This window comes from Gekko japonicus, unplaced genomic scaffold, assembly GCF_001447785.1.
Source record: "Gekko japonicus isolate JY-2015 unplaced genomic scaffold, Gekko_japonicus_V1.1 scaffold348, whole genome shotgun sequence".
Taxonomy (NCBI): domain Eukaryota; kingdom Metazoa; phylum Chordata; class Lepidosauria; order Squamata; family Gekkonidae; genus Gekko; species Gekko japonicus.
The window spans coordinates 100,042-119,911 of record NW_015159720.1 but is presented as its reverse complement, the minus strand read 5'-3'; the positions used below and the strand labels follow the sequence as shown (position 1 = coordinate 119,911).

The window sequence follows — 19,870 nt, the reverse complement described above, 5'->3', positions numbered from 1 at the left end:
TGGCAGACCACCTCTGAACATCTTTTGCCTTGGAAACCCAATGGGGTCACCATAAACCGGCTGCAACTTGACGGCTCTTTCTGCCACTCTTGTCCGCAACGTTCCCTCTGTCCTGCCTCCAGCTTTGTGTTAGCCATTGTTCTCCCAATTTGCAGAGCACGCCGCCGTGCACAAACGAGGTTTGCAGAAGGGTAAGCTCTCCTGCCCCTTTGAAGCCAGGCTTTTGCGCAGATGAGGGGGGGGGGGGAAGAGATGAGTTAAGTGACGGAAAGCCCGAGGCCGGGATCTGCCAACTGCAATCAGTTTTGCACTCCATCATCTCACCTTGCAATGCCACTCTGCCTTCTACAGCCACCAGATGGCTGATGAATCATATAAGCGACAAGGGCAGAACCTCGCCAACGCAGTCGGAGGGGATGCCGGGGACTGGCTGATCCCCCGGCTCCAGACCAGCTGGGGCTCACTGTTGCCTTCCATCCAAGGCCCAACTCGGCCCGGTTTGACCGGGGTCTCATGCGGTAGAAGACCCTTCTCCAGCCCACCAAAATGGTCTCGGCTGTATTCCGGCTGCAGGACGCCCGCGTTGCCCGGAGCGCTTGCTGCATCTGCAGCTTCCTTCTCTAATGAACATTTTAGAAATCACTTCCAATGGGACTACAAAGCGCTCTTCGCCGCTGTTCCTACCCTTGAGCGCAACCCCCGTGAAGTAGGTCAGGACCGAACGGGAGAGAAAGTGTGTGTCTGGCCCCAAGGCCATCTCTGGAAGAGAATGGACAAAAGGGAAGCCGTTGCACACGGTGCGGGATTAGCCTATGGGAATCATCACCACTGAATGGTGGGCGGGGCACTGATGACGGAAGTGGTTTTTAAAAGGGTTGGATGCAGCCGTGGCCTTTGGATTTTTTACCTTCAGGGAGGTTCTTGCCGCACCACCTGCTTGTTCACCAAGGAGCTCTGGTGGTATGGCTGGCGGGATTCGTGGTCCCTGCATTGGGGATTTAATAATAGCATTGCTCAGCATTTGCATAGCACTGAGCGTTCAAAACTCCCCGTGGACGTGATCTTGTGCTTCTTGGGAGGCCGGCCAGTATTATCATCCCAGTATTGATCTCAGGTCTTGGAAGCTAAGCAGAGTCAGCCTTGGATAGTACTTGGATGGGAGGCCACCAAGGAAGTCCAGGGTCACTACGCATAGGCAGGAAGTGGCAGACCACCCCTGAACCTCTCTCGCCTTGAAAACCCTACAGGGTCACAGTTAAGTCGGCTGTAACTTGACAACACTTGACACACCCACGCATTGCGGAGGGGAAGCTGAGGCAGAGCCATAGCCACTCGTCTAAGGTCTCGCAAATGAGTTTGTTGCAGAGGCACAATCTGTGCGGGGGACTTCCCAGATCACAGCTACCTTCCGTTACCTTCCCTTGCCTACAAGTAGGATAGCCAGTGTTAAATAGAGGGTTCCATGGATGAACAGACTCCCAGTCTAATGATCAGCTCTACTTTATTCAGTGATTTCAGCAAGAACAAGACTGTGGACCAGAGCCTCAGCTTGGTGATATTGCCTGCCATGGCCACACCCCAACACACCCCACTCCCAACAATAGGCTATTTACAAAACTTTACATCTTAACTGGTTACTGCCAGAATCCTGTTAGCCTGTTGTTATTCGGCTCCAAGCACACCCTGTCTCTAGCAGCACCGTCCTGCAACATTTCAGCCCCAATACATAACAGCCAGCCTCCAGGTGTGGCCTGGAAATGGCTCAGAATTACAACTGATCGCCAGACGACAGAGATTAGTTCCCCTGGAGAAAATGGCTGCTTTGGAGAACGTAAGAACACAAGAGAAGCCAATGTTGGATCAGGCCAATGGCCCATCCAGTCCAACACTCTGTCACACAGTGGCCAAAAATACCAGGTGCCATCAGGAGGTCCACCAGTGGGGCCAGGACACTAGAAGTCCTCTCACTGTTGCCCCCCCCCACGAACACCAATGAATACAGAGCATCACTTGGATGGAAGAAGGTGGACTCTATGGTATACCCTGCTGAGGTCCCTCTCCACCCCAAGCCCCACCCTCTTCAAACCCCACCCCCAAATTTACAGGAATTCCCCAACCCTGAGTTGACAGTCCTGCCCACAAGCCTTTCCCAAGGTTGGGTGCCTTCTCTGGTCCAGGGCACATAGGAGTTTCTCCTTCGGGGCACCCTTGTTCCTTCTTGCTCCCTGAGGACACCCCAGGCCTACCAACATGATGCCTCTGTGGGTCAGTTGATGGGAGTCACATGGAGAGCTCTGGAAAGTCAGCTGACCACCTGCTGAGTCATGTGGAGAGCTCTGGGACCTGACCAGTCACTCGTGGGCCGGTTGCCCACAGGATGGCATCCCAGGATCCGGATTTTTTCTGCAGTCTCCCCTCTCTCCTAGTTGCCTCAAGCCCTCCCGTTGCAAGGGTTGTGCTTTCGAGTGCTGCTCTTAGGTCTGTGAGGTTTCATGAATTCAGAGGAAGCCCAATCGAAACTTGAAACTCCTTGGCTTGAGCCTCTACCACTAATGCTCAAGAATTATCCATCCTTGGGTCTCGCAGCGTAATTGAAAACCGAAGTTGTTCCAAACAAACAAACACAAACCCCACATCGATAAAATGTCAGATCCCCCCCCCTTTCCTCTTACTTGTGGGTAGATCCGATTCCTTTTTCCAAGCATAATGCATCCTTTTGTATGCATGCATCTGTGCGCGGGCAAGTGCACACCGCAGGAGTTGATGTTGTCCCTGATAAGCCACAATTCTTTTCTTAAGCCAAACAAAGCAATGTGTTTTTTCAATTGCCTCTGACAAAAATCAGCATTTCCTCAATTGGAGCGGTGTGATGTCGGTAAGATATAGCTTATGCATCCCAGACTTTGGGAAGAGATCAGAAATGACTTGTTAGGGGGGGAAATCAACGTGCAGACATTTGGGCTTCCAGCTGGGTCCCAGATATTCAGTGACTTGGCGAGATTTCTGAGCTTGTTACACGTTTATTTATTTGTGTATTTTATTAACTCCTTTTATCGCCTGCCCTTCTCCTCGATGGAGACCTGAAGCAGCTTACCTCATTCTCATGCCCTCCATTTTATCCTCACAACAACCCTGTGAGGTAGGTTAGGCTGAGAAAGTGTGACTGGCCTAAGGTCACCCAGCGAGCTTCCAGGGCAGAGTGGGGATTTGAACCTGATTCTCCCAGTTCCTAGTTGGACACTCCAACCAGTACACCACACTGGCTCTCAGTTATCTCCTTCCCTTGTTCTGAGGAGCTTGAAGATGCCTTTCTAGCCACCAAAGAAACCTGCAGAGTGCAGGCATCGTACCTTGTCTGTGGCCATGAAGCGCAGATCTCCACATTCCGATGAACCTCCTGAGGCTGTGCTGTCTCTGGCTGCAGACGCATGTTCTCCCACATCAGAATCTCCCTGCCTGCCTTTGGGAAAGTGCAACGTCAGGGTCCGTTAGACCCTCTCCCTGATGGTCTACTTTTCCACTTGCAGGGAGTTTGTTGAAACATGCAGTCTGAAATAATTGTCAACCTCGCCCACTTTTCTCGGGCTTGGTTGCCATCAGGACATAGCGGAGTGTGAAGAATGCCTACTTTAGCTTTTGGCCACTATGCTGTTGTTTCTAGTTATCTCAGTCGGCCCAGACAAATAACCTTGAGCCCCAGTTAGGCTTGGCATCATCTTTCTCTGGGGAACTATGGGCCTTTTGCTTGGGTGTGATTGGTCCCGGGCCATTAGGGTCCTGCTTGATCTAGGTATAATTGCTTGCTTCGCACGCTTTTCCCCCAGTTCTGACACAGAAACGTTAAGAATCTGGATCCTATCAATGTCTCAATAAACTATCTATTCTTCTGAATGACTGTTGGGAACTGATTTCTCCAGGAGTCTGACAATAATACAGCCTCTGGAACTCTCTGCTCAGTGATAGGTATGTGTATGTACAGATTGCCTCTGGAACAATGGGTTGCAAACCATGTTTTGAAGGTTCCTCCCATGCTCATTGGCGTTCCCTGCTGGCCAGCCAACAACCCGCCTTCCTTACAAGGGGCAGCTGTAGGAAATGGTCTGCCGCATTGTAGTGCACCTGGAAGTCCGTCTGGCCTGCTGCTTGTGCAAATGGAGAGTGTGGCACCCCAAGAGGCTTTGTGGCAAAGAAGTTGATGGGAGGCTGCGGTCACACGGGGGAGAAAATACAGGCGGGAAGCGAGGCAGTTTGCCCCGGGCTGAAATTACATGCGTTTGCGCAATCACACTTCTGGCTGCGTGCCCCGCAGTTCCGGATAGTAGAAGGTTTTATGTGGTAGCTTTTTGCCACGCTCCTGCGGCGCGATACAACGCCCTCCCGATGACTCTGGGACGCTGGACAGATGTGTCTGTCTGATCGCACCCCTTTACTCCGCAGGGGAATCGCACCATTGCTGCCGCTTTTGGTAAATATGATCGCACCCGGGAGAGAGTTTTCCTTGGGAGTCCAAAAGCTGCTCTCATGGCAAAATTAGCAAGCCCCTAGAAAAGCTCAGAAGTTGGAATAGTACATAAAGCAAGGTCAGACTGACCAAAAAAAAAACCAGTAGCATAATGAGGTACATTTTTTTAAATACATAGTCACTCAGTCCTTGACAGTGAGAAAATCTCTCTCTCTCTCTCTCTCTCTCTCTCTCTCTCTCTCTCTCTCTCTCTCTCTATCCTCTCTCTCTCTCTCTCTCTCTCTCTCTGTATGTGTGTTAAGGGCCGGCAAGTGGCTTCCATCTTATGGCAACCCTATGAATGAGTGACCTCCAAAAGGGGCCTTTGGGGCAGACTGAGGTTCTTTGGGGCTCCCTTGACAGAGTTCATCTGTCCATCCCAGGTTGGGGCTTCCTCTTTTCCTGCCGCCTTCAACTTTCCCTCACATTATTGTATTTTCCAGTGACTCTCGTCTTCTCACAATGTGAACAAAGTGCCATAGCCTCAGTCCAGTCATTTTAGCTTCTAGAGAGAGTTCAGGCTCGATTGGACCTGGACCCCGCTGATTTCTCTCTCTTTGGCAGCCCGTGATGTCTGCGGGACTCTCCTCTAACGCCACATTCCAAAGGAATCAACTTCCTTCCTGTCAGCATTTTTCATCGTCTAACTTTCACACCCGTACATAGGAACAGGGAATGCTATGACGCGAATTCAGTTGTTCCCGGTCGCCAGCAACCCATCCTTGTACTTGAGATGCCTAGTCGGCTGTTTATACTGGCCCAGCTAGGAAATCCGTGTTTTTCCAAGGATGGGTTAGCCACGTTTTCTGGGGAAGGATGCTAAGAGGAAGTGCCTGGCAGAGGACAGACCTGTGGTGGACGGAGGCTTGAATGAAGGCATTTCAGGGGGACAGAGGGGTACAGGGTGGAGTGGTGCAGGATGGAGGCTCATGGACATGCGTGAACATACATGAAGCTGCCGTATCAGACCGTTGGCCTGCCAAGGTCAGCATTGCCCACTCAGACCAGAGGCAGCTTTCTGGGGTCTCAGAGAGCTGATCTTTTTAACTGGAGATGCCGAGGATTGACTCTGGGGCTCTCCGTGGGCATGCAGGTGCTCTGCCAGGTCTACCATAGCCCTCCCACATGGGGGGGGGGATGCAGGGCCGTAGCCAGGATTGTTTTTATTCAGGGGGCCTTTTAAAAAGTCAGGGGGCACCCCCGCACACACGCCCAAGCCTGGGAGTGCCCCACAGAAGCCCCCGTGTTTCATGCAGGCCGCCAAGGGAGAGGCATAGTGAAGGGTTGAGGGGGGCCCCCTGCCACACAGCGTGAAACAGCACTCTCCACCCGGCTCAGTGAAAAGTGGGGGGCATGGGTGGTAAGTTGGGGCGGCGGCCCCGAAATGCCCCACCGTGGCTACGATCCTGGGGGGATGCACCCAAGGAACAACCAAAGTCCTCAATTCTGTCTCGTCTCCCTGAGACTTTGCTTCTTTCCCTGAGAAAAAATGGCTAAACCCCTGGAATTTTAGGTCAAATCTGGAGACTTGGGCAACGCTATTCAAGTAGTCAATAATGGAATCTGAAGAGCCAGTATGCTCCCAATTCTGCCGGGACAGAACTGCAATCTGCCTGTCTTTTCCCTGGCTCCACCCCTCACCTGCCATATTTGGTGCTGACTCTACCCTGGACCAGTGTTCCCTCTAAGCTGAGTTAGTGCGAGCCAGCTCACAGTCGTTTAGCCTCCAGCTCACACACTTTTGTCTTAGCTTGGGAAGGAGGGCTCCAGAGCAAACTAATTTATTCAGCAGCCAAATCGCTCGCTCACAACTTTAACGCCAGGAGCTCACAAAGTGAAATTTTTGCTCACATGACTCCACAGCTTAGAGGGCACATTGCCCCGGACCCCCTAGGTTCTGCTCCACCCATCCCAGTCTGCACCTGTCTGTACTATTGCTTTGCGTCAAAAGCTGGCAGCCAACCAAGGATGATCGAATGAAGTGGATTGGGGGTAGGCTTGCCAACCTCCAGGTAGCACCTGGAGATCTCCTATTACAATTGATCTTCGGACAACCAATATCAGTTTCCTTGAAGAAAAAGGCTGCTTTGGAGGGTGGGCTCTGTGGTACTGTTACCCCACTGAGGTCCCTGTCCTCCTCAATACCCACCTTCCCTCAGGTCTACCCCCAAAATCTCCAGGTATTTCCCAACCCAGAGCTGGCAACCTCAGATGTGGGAAGTCTGAAACACAGGTAGGTCTTTACCCAAAGCCCGCCTTCTTGTATTTCGATTAGCCTTGCCCAGACTCAAACACACTTTGTCTCGGCCTCCTTGGCTGCTGGGCCGGTGAAGCTGGACGGCCTGACGCTGAGGAAACGCAGATCCTTCAGAAAAGAGAATAAAAGGTCAGGAGTAATCCAAAAGGACAGGCTGAGTGGATCTGTGTGTATATTGGGTTTCACGTCTGAAATCCAGTCGTGATAAAGCTGATGGCTTTGGAAACATCGGCTCTGATTAATGAAAACATCGCTCGCGTAGACCGCGGGTTTCATACTTCAAAAGATCACCGGGATTGAGGAACGAGGGGGGAGGAGAAGGGCAGGGGAAGGGGATTGCTTATTCATATCACATCCCAGGAAACGATTTTGTAAGAAGTTGAGAAGGAAAGGATTTCCAGCACAGACGAAAGGGGATGGGGGGGAGAGAAAGAACACACAAGGACTGGCTAAGTGCATGCTGCAAATAAATCAGGTAATCAAGAGGGCCATTCACACCAAGCAAGATGGCTCGCTACACAAACTGGGGGTGTGGTTTGTGTGTGCTGTTCTAAAGCTGTCGCTCAACTTAAGAGAGCTTACAGGCAAACTTTACCCTTATTACTCAGAATTGACTCTTGCGGATTTCACAGGGCCTTACTCCCAAATGAGATGTGTAGGGCAGCATCTTGAAACAATGGATCTTGTGTGTTTTGATTGGTTAGTGCGTCAGTTCAGTCTGTGTGCATTTGAAGGAGGGATGAAGCTAGGCGTTCTGGAACACTTCATAGTTTGCTTCACTTTTAGGATGTTTGCGTGTTCCACGTGGGACATCCGAAAAGAGGCATTTCCTCCTACGTGAGAGAGGAGAAAGGAGACTTCTTCTAATGAGTCACAATCACCAAAGATGCATTCTTTAGTGCTTTTTAAGTAGCGATGTGGGAATATAACCGCTAAACAGTTAAACTGATAGAATAACCCTTTCCTGTGTGAGAAAGAAGGAATACCATTTTTATGATAGCATTTCGGAAGATTTCTTTTCATTTCTTCCCATGAGAGGGAGGGAGGAGAGCTCCCTCTTTTGAGAGGACACCTCACACCGCAGAGTGGTGGAAATGTACAGGCGTGATACTTACCTTTAAGGAAAACCCTACTGTTAAATTAATTGGGACAGTTTTCTAATCAATCAGAAAACTTTCAGTGTCGCCTCCCCATGCCGCCATCACTCTCTTGCACCAGTAATGGGGCTGCCAGTTCCAGGATAGGAAACCCCTGGAGATTTGGGGGGGCGGAGTCTCGGGAGGGCGGGGTCTGGTAAGGGAGGAAGCTCAGCAGAGTATAACGCCACAGCACCCACCCTCCAAATCAGCCATTTTCTCTGGGGGGATTTCTCATCTCGTCTCATCACAACCTTTATTGGCATATAGCGGAGTACAGGTAGAAGCAATAAACAGATAAGGAGGTAACAAGGAAAAATAAGTTAATCATATACATCTAGACATTACGCAATCGATCCTTGATTACCAGACTTCGGAACAGGGCTACCTTTTCAGTTATTTGAGGTGACAAATCGTTCAGAAGATGGCACACCTGCAAAGTATCCGGCCAGCCTATCATATTAGATAAAATTGGATCTTAAAAAGTAGAACGTGTATCAACTTGATTTAGGTTACGTGGACCGAGTCAACTTGATTTAGGTTACGTGCACAAAGTCTAGTTGAATATGGAATCCTATTATATCTGCCATAAGTAACGGCAGATGGAATGGTGTTGCATCTAGCAAGTGCAAATGCTCTGCGCAAGTGTGGGGCATTGTGAGATACGGCTTGGGGGGGGGGAGAGAATATTAAGTCTTCCAGCTCCTGTCTGAATCCGGGATCCTGTGTCTGAATCCTTGGGGTCTCCAATCTGGGAGCATCCAGTCCAGTGTCTCATTTGGTTGGGCCCTTTCATGCCAGTCCTCCCCCTCCCTGCACAGGTCTCAGAGTCCTCTGCGGGTTGTGCAGCTGGCCTTTGCCTCCTTGGGTCCTGGTGCGGTGCCTGTATGCCAGGCAGGCAATTAATGTCCTGCTCACCTTCAAAGCCAGGGCTATTTTTAGTGCAGCCACAAACAATTCTGGAAAACAAATGAAGAAGGGGAATTAAGACGATGACGGCTCAAAGGCCTCACCTTCGGTGGGGGGCGTGTTTGCGCCTGTTTCCAAAGCTCCTCTTCCCCACTTAAGCCTTGATTTATTAAAAACATACAAAGGGGCAAATTGTTCTTGAGATCTGTTGTCCCGTATCCTCAGATGCGGAGGGAAGCCTCCTGTTTGAGCCAGCTCCAATGGAGGGAAACTGTCTCATTTGCTCTGGAATCTGGTGTTAAAAGAGCTGGGCGCCAGTCCTTGCCGTGTGAGGAAATGTGCACATTAAATTTGCCACAATCAATATGCCTTATCCCAATTTAAATCCTCTCCAAAGGTGTGGGGGTGTGTGTAAGAGATTTTTGTTGTTGTTCAGTCGCACAGTCGAGTCCGACTCTTTGCGACCCCATAGCAGAGCATAATAACTAAGATTGCTACGAATGTTTATGTGCTTTCTTCTGCCCTCATCCCCGTCCTTTTAATGGATTAAAGCCTGAAGATCTATTTCCGTTATTTTTTAAAAAATCCTAAATTTCCAGTCCTCCAGGCCTTCAAGGCCAGACCTGAGGGGGCTTAGTTAGTAGGATTTCCACTGGCCCAGGGGCAGAGCTTCAATGTCCTGTGTAGCTCTGATGAGTCACGGGTATCTCCCCCGATGAGTTACGAAACCAGACTCGATCGTGCAAAATAGCAAAAAACGGCAGAATAAACAATGCCAAATCAGCTTAATGAAGCAAATATGCTTAACTTGCGCACTGTATAGAACTCATGGCATTTGGATTGCTTTGGTGCAGAACTGGGGAAGGTTTTTTCAGCGAGCAACCAAAATCCTGCGCGGCTCCGTGATCATTTGGTGCTCTAGGGAGGCTTCAACAATCCAGTGTGACAAGTAACGGGAGATTAAAGCAGGTGAGGATTAACCGCTGGCCGGGGACTGAGTGAAGCCGATAACCTTAATCCAAAATGCAATTCCAAAAGCCCGGTGCCAAACCGATTAGACTCCTGTCAGACCTATGTTGGCCAGGGAGGGCCCAGATAAACCCGTATGCTCCAAGAGCCCCGGTTTCCTGGGGCTCGTCCCTGGCAAACCGATGTCCCCAGTTTGCCTTTTGGAGAGATTTGGGGTCTGTCTTTTAAAATGTCGTTATTATGTACTAGTCTGCTGTTTTGTCATCATTCGCTGTCTCTCCCTCTGCTGCCTGCTTCCCCCCCCCTCCGGTCTCCAGAAATTAAACCTTTGAGAAAGGAACGTTTTGCAGCCCGCCCCAGGAGAAGTGGGCACAGCTCAGGCTGCTGGATGGGAGGGGGCTCAACTCTCTTCCGTTATTTATTTATTTATTTAGATTTATATCCCACCCTCCCAGCCAAGGCCGGCTCAGGGCGGCTTACAAACAGAATAAAACATACACAGCTCCTGAAGTACACAGAAGTACAAAAGAAACCACAATCTGCTGGTGTTACCGGCCCACAGAAGTTATGAGGGCACAGCAGCATGTGTTGATGGCAGACAATCACAGCCACAACTATGTTTTTTACAATTTTTATCCCACCCGACCCTGCCAAAGCACCCCTCCATCTGCAGGTACGGTTGCCAACCTCCAGGTGGTGGCCCGAGATCTCCCAAAATTGCAGCTGGTCTCCAGGCAACAGTGACCGGTTTCCCAGGAGGAAATGGCAGCTTTGGAAGGTGGACTCTGCGGACTCGTCTCCCCATTGAGCTCCCTCTCCTCCCCCAAATTCTGCCTCTCCCAGACTCTGCACCCAAATGTCCGGGGTTATCCCAAGGCAGAATTGGCAACCCAGGTGTGTGTCTGGAAGGCAATCTGCCCGAGCCGCTCTGCAAAAGGGGGCTGTTCCTTCTTTTGGGGGCCCTAGAAAAATGCAGCTGTCAGGGATTTAAGCTGATTAATAATGGGGGGGGGATCGATATAATTATAGCAATTATTGCAGTTATCGTAATCAATTCTTTTCAGTTATATATCTAACTGGTTATTATATGAACTCAATTTTTAATAGCATATTGTATTATGTTCTCTCGTCATTATTTTAAACTGTTAATACTGTTACTTTTAAACTATATGTAAAGTTAAAAGAATTCCTTTTTTTCCTTGCCCATCTGCTTTTCATTAAAACCCTATAGATCGGAATAATGAAAATATCTTATATGGAAATAGTCGTATAGGCTGCTTACTTCGTTATAACGATTTTTTTTTTTAAATAACAATTTTTATTTTCAATATAATAATCAACAAAATAACAAGATTGTAGTAGCGTCAAGACATCAAACGTAGTGAGGAATAATAGAACACTAATATATATTAACTACAAGTGATAAAAAATGTCATAAAATTTCTGTGGAACAGTGAATTTGGTGGATTCAGAGTTAAACATATATTCTAGAAAAGGTAACCATTTCAATTGTAAATTAGGTTTATGAACCATTGTGTCAGATCTCACAACAACATCTGAGATTTTATCCATAGTATAATATTCTAAGATTTTTAAACGCCAGGCTGAAACAAGTAGTCTATTTGAGGACTTCCAGTTATTGGCAATAACAACTTTTGCCGCAGTTAATAATACAGAAATGTTATAACGATTTGTCATGATTTTTGAAGTTTTATATTTCCGTATTTGTGATTAGTCCTGAAAATGTTAAAAAAATTGATGTTTTTGCTGCTTTTTTTCTATTTCCCCCCTTACCCCTCATGCAGCCATCTATTGTGATGGGTTTATATAGACAGCAGTTCGCCATGCCCCCACCTGACAGTCAATATGAATTTCCCCGTCCCTAGAGATTTGACTTCTAGACCCTGAGTGGGGAGGGGAGGGGAGGCTGAAAAATAGCTAGTCCAGGTGCTCCCAAACAAAACCAAAGTTTTAAGGACTCTCCTCAAGAAACAAAATTGAGACAGTCCTTGATTTGGGACATGTTATCAGGAAATCAGGGCAGCCACTGGCAAGCAGGGTCATTGCCGCACATGTGGGATCTCAGCTTAATGACTTGGTGTGAGCATGTACATGGAATGCCTTCATGGGGCCAGAAAGGGAAAGAATGATCAAATGGAGCTTCACAAGTTCCCAGAGATCTTTTTGCCCCTGTTAATCCCTGGTACCTGCATGCAGGGGTCGTTTCGTAGAAAAAGAGCTAGGGGAACTCATTAGCATAACTCATTAGCATATGCCACACCCCATGACATCACCGGAAGTGTGTCATAAGGCCACACCCCCTGACATCACCGGAAGTGTGTCATAAGGCTACACACCCCGCCCCCAACGGTCCCGGCCGCCGCTGCCGGCCTTGCAGCTCCACTGCTGAGCCCCATGAGGGGCCCAGCGGTGGACCTGCAAGGCTGGCAGGAGTGCAAGGAAGCCCCACAAAGGCCCTCCCTGGCCCCAGGCAGGCAGGGGTGGGGAGAGGCAGGGAGGAAGCAACTTACCCTCCCTCTTCTCCTGCCTCCTCCTGGCTGAATGAGGGCTGGAAGCGGGGCGGCCGGAAGCAGGGGGCGGGGCTTCGTCATGTGCCACCCCCCGTACCTCACCCGGGGGAACTGCGATCCCCCGCGATCCCCCCGAAATGACCTCTGAATGCACATTAATGCTCGCACCTCACACAGGGTTGCCTCTTGGCAGGTCTTGCGCCTTGACTGGGGAGGTAACGCTGCCCTCCTCTCTTCTGCGCTTACTCCAACTATCTCTGGCACTGGAGTCGGTCTCTCTCTCTGAAGTTTTTTTATTTGGGTGTCTCTGTGGGCTGCCTTGGCAGAGCATCAAAAGCTATTTGTGTTCTTATTCAGAGGCCAGCATAAAAGGAGTGTTTGGGTTTCCCACTTTCGAGAGGCGATAATGACTCAATCTCCCGTCATCATGTTCTAACCAGGAGGGTGGGGAGCCCTCTAAGAGCCTCTGGAAAAGGTCCCCGTCCTCGTTTAACATCAAAAGGGTCCAAAGAATTCAACAGCTATAAGCACCAAGAAAGTGCTAGGGGCTGCTAAAGGTTTCTACACCCCAAGTGGGCACGAATGTTTAAATGTATGTCTCTGTGTTAAGTACCATCAAGTCTTCTGACTTCTGGCGACCCCTATGAATTCATGACCTCCAGAACATCCTGTCCTTAACAGCCTTGCTCAGGTCTTGCCAACTGAGGGCCTTTGTGGCTCCCTTGATGGAGTCCGTCCATCTCGGGTTGGGTCTTCCTCTTTGCCTGCTGCCTCCAACTGTTCCTAGCTTCATTGTCTTTTCCAGTGACACTTCTGCACATGATGTGACCAAAGTACAATCGCCTCAGTTTGGTCACTTTAGCTTCTAGGGAGAGCTCAGGCTTGATTTGATCTAGGATCGTTTTGGCAGTCCACTGTATCTATTAAACTCGCCTCCTCCAACACCACATTTCAAATGAATCACCTTTCTTCTTGTCTGCTTTCTTCATTGACCAACTTTCACACCCATTCTTAGCAATGGGGAATACTATGGCATGAGTTATCTTGATCTTGGTCACCAGCAACACGTCCTTATTTATTTATTTATATATTTATTTATGCTTTCAGCTTTTATCCCACTCGAACCCCCCAAGGGGTCTCTGAGCGGTTTACAGTTACTCTTTATCCCTATCTATGGGCACATATAGTCAGGGTGGGGACTGCCCTACCGGCACCCAGTGGAGGGACTTGTTGTTCTTCTCTCCCAGTTCGACTTATTGTCGGCTCGGCTTTCGGTTTCCGGCTCCTCTACTTCTCCTTCTCATGGTCTTCAGTGTTGGCTGTGATCGGCGGGCCCATCTGGTGCGTGGTTCGCGTCAGCTCTGTCCATTTGGCTCCACCGCGCCTGCGCCTCTACGTTCTTTGCGTCTCCTGGCTCCGCCTTCTGCCGACGTCCGATCCACCGCTGGTGTTGCGTCTAATCGCCATTTCGCCGCTCGCCGCCGATGCTCCATCAACCCCCACAACGGGGAAGGGTGCCCCCTGCCACCTAGGGCAGGTACCCATTTATCTACTCGCTTTTTCGATGTTATTTATTGCTTTCGAACCGCTGGGTGGGCGGGAGCTGGGACTAGGGCCAGGTGCTCACCCTGGCCACGGTGGGTTTTGAACAGCTGTAGTAGCTGTTCGCAGATGTTACCAGCAGGTGTTTAACTGCCTGCGCCACCTCTTTCCTAACTCCTTCGTGGATGTCCTGCCCAATCTTAGCCTCCTTCTGATTTCTTGGTTGCAGTCTCCCTTTTAGTTGCTTGTCTAATTGTCACTCTTTTGGCTTCTTTCTAAACTCTTCAGGTGTTTCACCCAAGCAGCCATCATTTTATGAATTACATTTGCTGAGGGGCGGGTTCTAGGTTCCAGTTCTGTCTCTGCCATGGGTTTCTACCTGTGAATGTCCAACACACTGTGAATATCACTGTTTCTTAGGTGAACATTAGCAAACTCAGACAGATGCTGTGAAGATTCACCACTGAGTAGGGGTGTCTGCCTGGTATATACCAAGCCGAATAAATACCCGAAAAGTACCTTATTAGTGTGTTGATATTGCTTCTTGCATTTCAGTGTTATTTGCCAAGGCTTCGAGCCAATACAATAAAGTTTACGAATATTGTGATATTCTCCTTAGTATTTTTCAGGTATTTATTCAGCCAAATATAGATTGAAGAATCTGAATTCAGCTACCAAAATAACCATGCCCAAATAAAAGCCAATATTATTTGGCTTTTATATGGGCACGGCTAGAAGGCATTTGAAGAGACTGCGGGTTATGGCAGTTATCAAAAGGGTTATGGCAGTTATCAAAAGGGTTATGGGACCCTACCCTAGTGCCACAGGACTTTCCTGTTACCACTGTGCTATTCAGCACAGCTGTTTTCCAGGTTCGCCCATCAATAATAGAGAAATCAAGTTGACACCTATGTGAACCAGGCCTAAAATGGGCCCAGTGGTGGCCTACCTCTCAAGGTTGGTATGCAAGCAAATTGCAATCAAACTGAATGTGCTGTGTAAACCATGGTAGCCATTTGTGTGTGTGTGTGTGTGTGTGAAGTGCCATCAAATCACTTCTGACTTATGGTGACCCTCTGAACAAATGTCCTCCGAAACGACCTATCCTGAACAGACTTGCTCAGGGCTTGCAAAGCCGTTTAGCAAAATCAAATTGGAACGGGGTCTTGGCTAAGTTTGGTAGCTCGCCTCACAGTCCTTAGAATGATAAAAACTTGTTTTCTCATCTACAGATGCACATACAACACCGTTATTATTTTTCTGAACAGGCCATTAGAGCTCCAGATAATCTCTGCGCTTTGCAGATGCAAGGCTTAACCGTCTGGCCCAAGTGTTTACCACTGATTATCGGCCCTGTACTTTGGACTTTATCGGAGGAAGGGACGCCTGCCGCGGGGCCTGGTCCTCTCACCCTTCCTATTACTCCCTGTCAGAGGCCAAGAGTGATCTTTGAAACTGTACAGTCGTCGCAGAAGCGCAGATAGTTTCTGACGGCTGATCAAAGAGGCACACCAAAGGCCTGATAAGCGGGAATGTGTTTGGGGCGCTTTTAACTTTTGAGAAAACTCCGGGTTTGTATTCTCCTCTGCTCCCCCCCCCCCACCTCAGCAGGCTGGTGAAAACCAGGCCCGCTAAAGCGCTACATATTCAGTTACCTAATTGTGGAGTGAATTGCATGCCATCCCTGCGCCAAAACTGAAACTGTAATCTCATTCCAAGCGGGAATGATTTAAAGTAAGCCTTCACAGGAGACTCGCCATTTAATAGACATGAATAATTTTAATTCGTACTTTGAAGTGATCTGGGCTCCGCAATCTAATCTTTGCATTCAGTCAAACGCCACGTCCTATTTTTGAATTAGGAAACAACTGCAAATTAAGACAATGATTTTTTTTTTTTAAGTAGCCTTTCTGGAGAGTGTGTAGGTTTTTACTCTCTCACATCGGCTGACATCTTCCAGTAGTTTCAGAGATAGGCTATTGCTACAAATGTCCCAATTTACCAGGTACGATCCCTGTTTTCTGATCCTTTATAAATCACTGCCCTGATTTTGGTTGATGGCTTGTTAAAACTGTGACAATGCAACTTGTTGCTATAGACGTCATTCTTCAGGGGTCAGTCCCCTTTCTTCTGTCTCTGTGTGGGTCTGCACATGCTGTTTCTTTAGTGCGCATGCAAATAAAGGCATGTGCATGAACAGTAAGGTCCTGCGCTCTGACCCTGCAGCTGCTGTTCTGAACTGTCAAACAGTTCTGTTTTTCAAGTATATCTTCATTGGAAAGAGCAAGCATCTTTTTTTGGCTTTTGAATCAGTGCAGGAGAGGCTACTGCAGAGTACAGTACATAAGAACATAAGAGAAGCCCATGTTGGACCAGGCCAATGGCCCATCCAGTTCAACACTCTGTCACACAGTGGCCAGAAATACCAGGTGCCATCAGGAGGTCCAGCAGTGGGGCCAGGACACGAGAAGCCCTCCCACTGTTGCCCCCCCAAGCACCAAGAACATAAGAGAAGCCCATGTTGACCTAGGCCAATGGCCCATCCAGTCCAACACTCTGTGTCACACAGTGGCCAAAAATACCAAGTGCCATCAGGAGGTCCAGCAGTGGGGCCAGGACACTAGAAGCCCTCCCACTGTTGCCCCCCCCAAGCGGCAAGAATACAGAGCATCACTTGCCCCATACGGAGAGTTCCATATGCTTATCTAATTCCCTTTTGAAGCCGTCCATGCTTGTAGCCGCCACCACCTCCTGTGGCAGTGAATTCCACTCTCCCTTTTTCTCCCTCTTGCTCTCTTTCTCTTGCGCTTTCTCATCCTTTCTCCTCCATCTCTTTCTCATGCTCTCTAGAGTTACTGACTCTGAGCACTGCGCTAGGCCGCTTTCCCCCCAGTGTAAAGAAAATCCCAGTGTAAAGAATGTGCATACCAGTACAATACATTGCTGTATCAAGCATGTTCAAATGGCAATGCTTAAAAAAAACAAAAAAAACCTCCCCTGCACCCATCTTGTTTGTGTTGAGGGAGTATTAGATATCCAGGAGAAGAAAGCAGATTCCAGGGTACTTGGTGGCAAGAGCAAAACTGGGCAGAGCAGTCTGACTTCTTTTTGCCACCAACAGTTGGCATCGCTGGCTGCAACCTAATTTGGGACTGATATTGATGCAGTCTCTGGGCTAGGCTTAAATGGAGGTCTCTCATCGCTTTGCGTCACGTACCACAAAAACAGAGAGACAAAACTGAGAGATGCCATCTCTGCTACAGTTACCACCGCTCGGCTTCTCTGTGCTGAATGTTGGAGAACAGAGAAAATTCCAAAAATAATAGACACGGGATGTAAATTGTACGAATAAATGGACTGTTTACAGTAGAATGAAAGAGAGGCAATGGGAAAGACATTTGTTAATTTCTAGAATAGGCAAACCTTGATGAGACAGAGCTATTCCGTGCATTAGCAAAATACAGAGCTCATGGACGCTGTTTGTTTCTTCATGTCCCACCTTTCTACGTAGTGTGGTGCTTAGGAGTGTGGACTCTAATCTGGGAGAACCGGGTTTGATTCCCCACTCCTCCACATACAGCAGCTGTTGTGACCTCTCAGAGCTGTTCTCTCGCAAGCAGTTCTCGAAAGAGCTCTCTCAGCCCCACCTACCTCACAAGGTGTCTATTGTGAGGCGGGGAAGAGAAAGGATTCCCCACTCCTCCACATGTAGCCAGTAGGGTGACCTTGGGTCAGTCACAGCTCTCTCAGAACTCTCTCAGCCCCACCTGCCTCAAAAGCTGCCTGTTGTGGGGAGAGGAAGGGAAGGCGATCGTCAGTCGCTTTGAGACTCCTTAATGTAGAGAAAAGCAGGGTATAAAACCAACTCTTCTCCTCCTTCTTCTGGGGGAGAAAAATGAGATATAAATATCCAAAATAAATAAAACATCTCCCAGGAATGTTTCCTGAAGCTCTGGCCCTGCTGGCCATGTGGTTGCCCTCCCTCCCTCCCTCTCTCTTTGGCTGAATCTGCATTTATCTTTCCCACTGGTGTCCCAGCCTTCTGACTCCGTCTTCAAAAAAACGGTCTACATTTGGTGTCATTTTCACACCTCAACAGTGCTAGCATACTTTTGCAAGTCCACATATGTTTATTGCTCTTTCGGGGGTGGCTCCACTGTCATTGTACCTCCGCACTGCTTTAAAAGAATCTTCTCCAAACAGCATTCAAACAAGCATAGAGAAAGACGGCATCACAGCAGCACGAAACTGATTTAAAATGCAAATGCAGATTCGACCTTTGGCGCTGTTACCAATCTCGGGTCTCTTGTTTGTCTCTCGTAGGTGCCTTCGATCGGAGCATGACCCTGCTGGAAGTCTGCGGGAGCTGGCCCGAGAGCTTCGGTCTCCGCCACATGTCTTCCATCGAACACACGGACGAGGGCCTTAGGGAACGGCTAGCCGACGCCATGTCTGAATCACCCAGTAGGGACATAGTGGGATCTGGAACAGGTACACAGAAGAGGTGTGATCAGAGATCACATACGTCTCTCACCCAATGGTGATTTCCTTTCACTAACTTATAACCTTGATTTCCCCTTGCCTTTTCTCCCGTGATGAGCACACAGGAGCCCCGTCCTCCGGGGCACTGAATGTGGGGGGGGGGGGAGGGGAAATGGGATTGTCTGTCAATATCAGTTGGGGGGGCGGAAGATGACGCTGGGAAGGGGCCCCGTAGCACAACTTTCCAGCAAAGTTTCCAACTGGAAGGGATGCAAGAGAGCTCTGAAGAGGCCCTTGGCAGATGGGGGAGGGGTTTCTGGCAGGAAGGGGGGAGGTTAACCCTTTCATCGCAGGCCTCTGCAACCATCGTTTCCTCCCAGAGAGTGAATTGCAGTGGGGAAGTGGGAACTCTTTAAACTGGGTGGGAGGGAGGGGTTCAACAGTCCTTCCCCCAGCTACTCTTCCACGATCTCCAAAGCAGCTACTCATTAGGTTCTTTCTTTAATAAAAGTGAGAGATCCTAATCACAGATCGAATCTCTGGTCGAACCTGGTTTGATACTAAAGGCGGCCTTGAAGAAGGCAGTGAGTGTCTTGGGATCAGGCCTTGGGATCACCGACTTCTCAGGACTGGGAGGGTCCCTTTGCTAGGATCTCAGCTGGGGTTGCCAACTCCTGCTTGGGAAGTACCTGGAGATTTGGAGGTGGAGCCTTAAGAGGGTGGGGTTTGAAGAGGGGAGGGTACAGTGCCATAGAGCCCACCCTCCAAAGTTGTTATTTTTTCCAGGGGAACTGATCTCTGTCATCTGGAGATCAGTTATAATCTTGTGAGATCTCTGACCCCCACCTGGAGGTTGGTGACCCCAGGCTCCACTTGAGTCATTTCTGGTTTCCTCCTCTGACCGGTGGCCCAAGTGGCCCAAGGAATCAGTGCCTGATCAAAGGGCATCGTTCTGCCGCAGGGTCCGATGCTCCGGAAGCATCTGCTGGGGCGAAGCCCATGGGTCTGGCTTTGGCCTTCAGTTCAGCAGCACAGCAAATGGAATGCAGATTTAATTTTGCAATTCCAAACCTACCTCACTCGGCCATCACTCCCTTTGATGCAACATTACTGCTAAAATGACCTTGTGTGTGAGGCCTGCTGGTTATCTCCCCGCGCGTGCACACACACACACAGTGTGTTTCCTTCTCCCCATTCCCACCTCTTTGGTTCTCCTTTGAGTGATGGCAGTCCAGTTCTCTCCAAGCTCAGGGCGACATTAAAACAAATATTAGCATTTTTAACTTTAGTGAGTACTTTGTTCTCTGGGGAAGCGCCCTCTGACGATCAGTGCCCCTCCCTTTCTGCACACAATGCCAGCGTCACATGCCCTCCACACGTGGTGGACACAGATCAGTCGTGATGCTCCGCTGAAGGCCGCTCTGTGTAATTGTCTGCCTTTGACAAAGTGCTGGCTTCCATAATCCAAATTAATCCATCTTCATCAGTGTCCATTATTGTGATAAATTAAAGGGCCCATTAACATAAATGGAATGGCACTCCA

The 19,870-nt window shown here is 49.1% G+C and overlaps 1 protein-coding gene across 4 annotated transcripts in view; it reads left to right on the top strand.

Moving 5' to 3' along the window:
* The window catches only part of BCAS3 (breast carcinoma amplified sequence 3), an 812,136-nt gene that overhangs the window by 736,456 nt on the left and 55,810 nt on the right, over positions 1-19,870 (top strand). Inside the window, exon 24 of one of the 4 annotated variants that reach the window (XM_015420405.1) lies at positions 18,169-18,336. The exons of 1 other annotated variant lie outside the window; for it this stretch is intronic. In XM_015420405.1, coding sequence (XP_015275891.1) covers positions 18,169-18,336 — 168 coding nt within the window. Of the gene's footprint in view, positions 1-18,168; positions 18,386-19,870 lie in introns of all 4 variants that reach the window. 2 more of the 4 variants (XM_015420473.1, XM_015420535.1) reach the window with 2 other exon arrangements.